The sequence below is a fragment of the Heteronotia binoei genome, chromosome 2, assembly GCF_032191835.1.
Source record: "Heteronotia binoei isolate CCM8104 ecotype False Entrance Well chromosome 2, APGP_CSIRO_Hbin_v1, whole genome shotgun sequence".
NCBI lineage: Eukaryota > Metazoa > Chordata > Lepidosauria > Squamata > Gekkonidae > Heteronotia > Heteronotia binoei.
The window spans coordinates 146,573,174-146,579,173 of record NC_083224.1 but is presented as its reverse complement, the minus strand read 5'-3'; the positions used below and the strand labels follow the sequence as shown (position 1 = coordinate 146,579,173).

The window sequence follows — 6,000 nt, the reverse complement described above, 5'->3', positions numbered from 1 at the left end:
ACCTGTTTCAGCCTGTAGCTATTGGCTAGATGCATGTCTGCCACAAACAGGATTCCTTTATGATGTTCTGCTTGCTTGGAAGTCATATAGTGGCATAGCAAAAGTTACATTCTGTATGTGGCAGTAGTCAGATGTCCATAGGAGTGGTGTTTGTAGGCCCCAAATTACCATGAGGTGGAGAAAAACCTCCTGAACTGATATCTGAGAACACTCTGGTAGAACAATTATGATCTTAGTCTTTCAGGACACTCTGCTAGACTCTTTAATTATGCTAACATTTATTAAATGTATTGAAGCTTGGTGTTAAGTATCTTTAGGTTGAGTGTTTTATAAGTGAATGACAGAATAAAGTGTTTCTGATTCAGGTATGTTCTTTAACTTGTGGCAGAACTATTGAAGATCAAAAAATAATGGCAAAAGAAGAATTTCAAGACATAATACAAAGATGTGTAAGTACTTGCTTGTTAAATTCTGCTATGGAACATAAAGGAGTTGTTTTAATAGCCTTTACAGAGATCAACACAATAGAAGAAATCAGATCTTCATCTCCTGTCCTCTTGTAACTCGGGACTGTTACTGCTATCATCCACTTGCTCAGGAGAAGGGCTGTGGCTCAGTGGAAGAACCTCTACTTTGTATACAGAAGGTCCAGTTTAAAGGATATGGCAGTAGGTGATGTGAAAGACCTCTGCCTGGATCCCGGAAAGCCACTTCCAGTCTTAGTAGATCTTGCTGGGCCAATGATCTGCATCAGTATAAGGCAGCTTCATGTGTGTTCATGTGATATAAGAATACTTTGTGTTAAAGCTTTATTGTTAGACATAAGTATGGCAAAATATTTCAGATTGCATTTGAAGAAATACAGACACAGGGGGTGTAGTCACACGTCACATTAAAAGCGGGCGTGCAGCGCTACAATTTGAACCGCTGAATATTGATTCGACGCGGGCTGATCAGACGAGCATCTAAGAATGCAACTCATCTCGATATTGTCCTGTTGTTGAACGATCAGACATATTGAATGCTATCACACTCTTTTCTTGGAGCTTGCACACAACTGATCAAGCAGATTCAAAGTCATCTCACTCTCATTCAGTTGCTGATTCAGTGATTCCTGCCATGGTGTTTTCATTAAACATGCACCCAAACGTTGGGAGGTGGGGAATCAAACGTTGCTTCAAAGGGCGGGGGGAGTTCCGGGAATTAACATTGCTGATTCAAACTAGGGGACTGCCAGGAACTGCTTTTCTTAAAATGGGCAATGATATCTGGAAATCCTCCACATTGGAAAAAGATTTTTTTCCCCCTGTTCTTCCACTTCCGTGGATTCTGTATTGATCGGAGAAGCAGAAGCCTCACCTCAGATTCCCGGTGATCTGGTTGTGCACATGTCTCCTGGGGCTTTAAAAAAAAAAAAGGTGGGGGGGGGCAGAAGGCGGATGCCAAACATCCCAAGCGGGAAGTATCCCATATGAGCTGTCCAAACAGGAATAACCCGAATGTGTGCCGGTTCTGCGGAAAAGGACCAGACTTTCTCTGGTGTCTAATAACACTGACATCAAACTGGGGCAAGTCGGCATGTTGATGAGTTGCATTCGAGGGACAGATGTGGTTGTCTGGATGTGCTAATAAAATCCGAATGGGAACTGTGGGTAAGACGGAGCTAAAGGGGCGTCTGAATGCACCCAGGGTGTGTTTCTGGAGTTGGTGTCAGATCTATATACAATTAAAGAATCACTAATTTTGATATGAAATTGCATTGCGTAAAGTTATTCAATGTGTTTCTGTTGATTTTATAAATTATAATGAAAACATGTACATTCTCATTGTAGCAAATACTGAATGAGGAGAACTTTAAAGAAGAAGATTTTGACCATTTCCAAGCTGCAGGAAAGAAGTGCTTGGAAGAGGGGTATATAGTTGAAGTATTAGAAGTCATTCAAAATGAGAAAAACAAGGTGAGTTAAAACTATACACAACTACATGTACAAAGCCAATAGGTAACAGATAGAGCTACAAGAATGGAAATGTGTTTCCCTGTAAAGGGATGAGAATGCTAGTAAGATAACCCAAGTAATACCTACTGTATTAAATAATGTTTAATGATTTCTAAGGCCTTACTGTAATATTTTCAGACCATCTCTCCTGGTATATACTCAAAAGAGTGCTACACTCAGTGGATCAAAATCTACTGGTGATCCCCAGCCCGAAAAGATATCCGCTTAGCCTCAACCAGAGCCTTCTCGGCTCTGGCATCAGCCTGGTGGAATTCTCTCCCAAGTGAGATCCAGGCCCTGATACCCAAGATGTTCTGCCAGGCCTATGGTTGGGGCAGTGGCAATTCCATCTATACTGGCCTTCCCTGCCTTGCTGTGCTTTGCTGCTCTGCTTAGTAACTCATCCACTACAGTACTATCACAACATCCATGGGCACACCTGAAGTACAGTCCTCTTTGAGAAGAAGAAGCATCTAGCTGTGCCAAACTGTGTGCTTCTATCTGATTGACTGTATGTGTGTGTATATATATATATATATATATATATATATATATATATATATATATATATATATATATATATATATAGTTTTTAATCATTGTTTTAAATTGGATTTTAATGTTTAATTTATGATTGTTTTAATATTGTTGTCGGTACCTGATGTTACCTACCCTGAGGCCTGCTATTCAGGGGAGGGAGGGCTATAAGCCAAAGATAATAAATAAATGAGAAGGCCATGCATGATTCTGAGGATTTCAAGTTATCAGTGCTTGGCTATTTCGTTATATCAGCTGCCTGATAGCCTATGCTGGTGACATGGAATATGTCAAACTGTATAGCTAGTCTGGTTGGAATTATTTCCTAAACTGGAAATTTACTCAAGGCAGAATGTTCAGAGATGCACAATTCACATGAACTGCCTGCCCACAGAGACTAAATAATGAATTTTAGCTTAAGGCTGAAGCACTGAACCTAGTTCTCATTGAGGCAATAGACTCTGAGTCTGGACTGTGTCAGTTCAGACTGCAGGTAGAACTGAATGCTTTTCCATTTGGAAAAGTCCCCTCTGCAACTAAAGTGTCAGGACAAGGCTAGGCTAGATCCCTTCTCCTTGACATGCTGTATTTCATGTGGGTGAAATGTTTTTATATGGCAGACCATTGAGTCATTACAGCCAGCACCTGGAGTCTGAAGTGATAGATTCCAGATACAGGCTTACTACCTCAGTGAGAACTAGGTCTTCTCGGTATTATGCAGCTAGTGAAATCTAACAGTTCAAGTACTGGATTAGGAATGGGGACACTGATTCCACTTGCCCTTTTGCCATGAAGCTCACCTTGGACCTGTCACTCTTCATTAACCTAATCCATCTCACAGGGTTGTTATGAGGGTAAAATGGAGCAAAGGTGAAATATGTACATTATCCTGAGAACTTTGGAAAAAGAGTAGGATAAAAATGCAATAAACAAGGAAACAATTTAGCAGTAGCTCTGATTCTTGAGATATACTTCCAAAACAGCTCCTTACTGGAATACTTTGAAAATTCAATTCTACACTCAGCTCATGATTTTTATTTATTTATATATAAATTTGGTGTAGTAGTATACAATTTGATGTAGTGGTTAAGTGTGTGGAGTCTTATCTGGGAGAACCGGGTTTGATTCCCCCCTCCTCCACTTGAACCTGCTGGAATGGCCTTGGGTTAGCCATAGCTATTGCAGGGGTTGTCTTTGAAAGGGCAGCTGCTGTGAGAGCCCTCTCAGCCCCACCCAAGCACAGGGTGTCTGTTGTGGGGGGAGAAGATATAGGAGATCATAAGCCGCTCTGAGTTTCTAATTCAGAGAGAAGGGCGGGGTATAAATCTGCAGTCTTCTTCTATTTTATTTTCTGGGAAAGTGAGATTTGAAATCTTTTGTACAGGTTATTATCAAAAGCATGGGTTGGAATCTTGTGGGTCCTCTGATCAGATGTATACATGAATATAAAGAAGACGATGCTGAAAGAGATTGCTGCAGGAAAATATTAGATAAGTTGGTGGAGGTGAGTCACAGTGCCTGCTCTGTCAGCTGTTGGGGATGCAGTGATAAAAGATGTCCTCTAGTGTCATCTTTGCCCGGCCTTCAGTGGTGGCGAAGGGGAGTTTAGATAGTGTTTTTATCTTTTTAAAACAAAATTTAGGATTCTGTGGGATAGATGGAATCATTTGAGGATAGGGAGAATGGTTATCCTTCATTGTGTGTGCTTGGGGACTGAGCCAGGAAACAAATTTTGAAGAAGCATTTTTAAGGAAGAGACAAGGGGCTGGATGGATAGGGCTTATCTTTGAAATGCGATATAGAAGGCAGTGGTGGTTACTTTAAGATGTTGGAAATAAACACTATAAATATATTGTACTTCCGTTCTCTCCTCTCCCTTTTTTTCAGCTGTGCAATCCAAAAGAGCTTGTACTGGGTTTTTTGGAGCAGATTGAACAAACTTCTAAGGAACAGATGTCCCAAACTGTCTTGCTTCTGCTTAAGCCTCTGCAGGAAGGTAAGGAGTTTTTTGTTTTCTGAACCGACACACACAAAACCCCTTAACTGACTGTTAGCTTAGTTGTCACAGGAAGCATTCTGAAGCATGAAGTCTGTAACCCTTCTTGCACATGTTAAGTGATGTAATGTTATCAGAAGACATACAAAGATTATCATGGTTGTCTAAGAATGCTTATTTATTATTTGAAAAAGTGTTTAAAGTGCTTTGTAATTAGTGTCCTCACACTCTGTGAGTGGAGACATGGTTTCTGCTGTCTTGAAGAAAAACAGAATATTACCCCAGACACGAACTACAGTGTTGGGATACAAATAACAGTGAAGCTGATTTTCACATATTTAGCCTTATGAACATATGAGGCTGCCTTATACTGAATCAGACCCTGGGTCCATCAAAGTCAGTACTGACTACTCAGACTGGCAGCGGCTCTCCAGGGTCTCAAGCTGAGATTTTTCATGCCTACTTACCTGGACCCTTTTAAGTTGCAGATGCCAGGGATCGAACCTGGGACTTCTGCTTACCAAGCAGATGCTCTACCACTGAGCCATTGTCCCTCCCCTATTTATATTTCACAAACAGTAATCAGTCATGCTGGATTTGAAACAGAGGGGACTTTCAAAGGCAGTTTCTAGTATAGCAGATAGGAAACGAAATAAAAAATCCCACTCATCACATCCAAATCCATAGAAATGTTTTAGGCTGAGGACCATGAGTTAACTGTTTGTTCTGCAGAGCTGTGCCTGGAGTTGGTAATGGGATAAATAAGCACTAATAAATTGAAATTCAATCTGGACAAAATATGAGAGCAGTCCTAAGCATTTCTACTTGGGAAGTAAATCACATTTCACTCATTGTCGGTACTAGGTAGTTAGTTGGTAGTAGGTAGTTTCCTGGACCATGGAGGTGATGGTCAACTGGTATTTGATAGGATTGCACATGCCCTTTAAAGATCAGGTTTGTTGCTGTTATTAGATCTTATTTATGGTCACAAATGTGGAATTCATAGCTCAGAGTGCCTTTTAACATATTCTGTGATGGTACCCTGTCTGTGGAAATCGCTCACAAGGAATGTTCTTGTGGCACCTTCTCTGAGGGCTTTTTTTGAGCAGGAACACAGTTCCAGCTGGCTTGGTGTCAGGGGTGTGGCCTAATATACAAATGAGTTCCTGAAACAATGGTGACATCCGAGGATGTGGCCTATATGCAAATGAGTTCCTTAAACAATGGTGACATCAGAGGATGTGGCCTATATGCAAATGAGTTCCTGTTCTATGTCATTAGGCACCAGACAGTGTCATTCGTCCAGGCTTTTAGTGGTTGATCCCCACCACCTTCTACCTTTCTCTTGTTTTTGTGTGGGCGTTTTAACTTCAGATACCCTCTATTGAGTTTTTTAAAAACTCTTACGATGCCATGTTAAATGTTGTCCAACATGAGAAGTGTAGGAACCAGCAACAAAAACAATGTGGC

General features: G+C 40.8%; 1 protein-coding gene across 1 annotated transcript in view; it reads left to right on the top strand.

The window, feature by feature from the left end:
* The first annotated feature begins 317 nt into the window (after positions 1–317).
* Positions 318–6,000, top strand: part of GLMN (glomulin, FKBP associated protein) — a 32,106-nt gene continuing 26,423 nt past the window's right edge. Inside the window, exons 1-4 of the mRNA XM_060232186.1 lie at positions 318–449; positions 1,833–1,958; positions 3,919–4,038; positions 4,422–4,530. Of these exons, the coding sequence (XP_060088169.1) occupies positions 411–449; positions 1,833–1,958; positions 3,919–4,038; positions 4,422–4,530 (394 nt within the window). The 5' untranslated portion in view covers positions 318–410. The remainder of the gene's footprint in view (positions 450–1,832; positions 1,959–3,918; positions 4,039–4,421; positions 4,531–6,000) is intronic.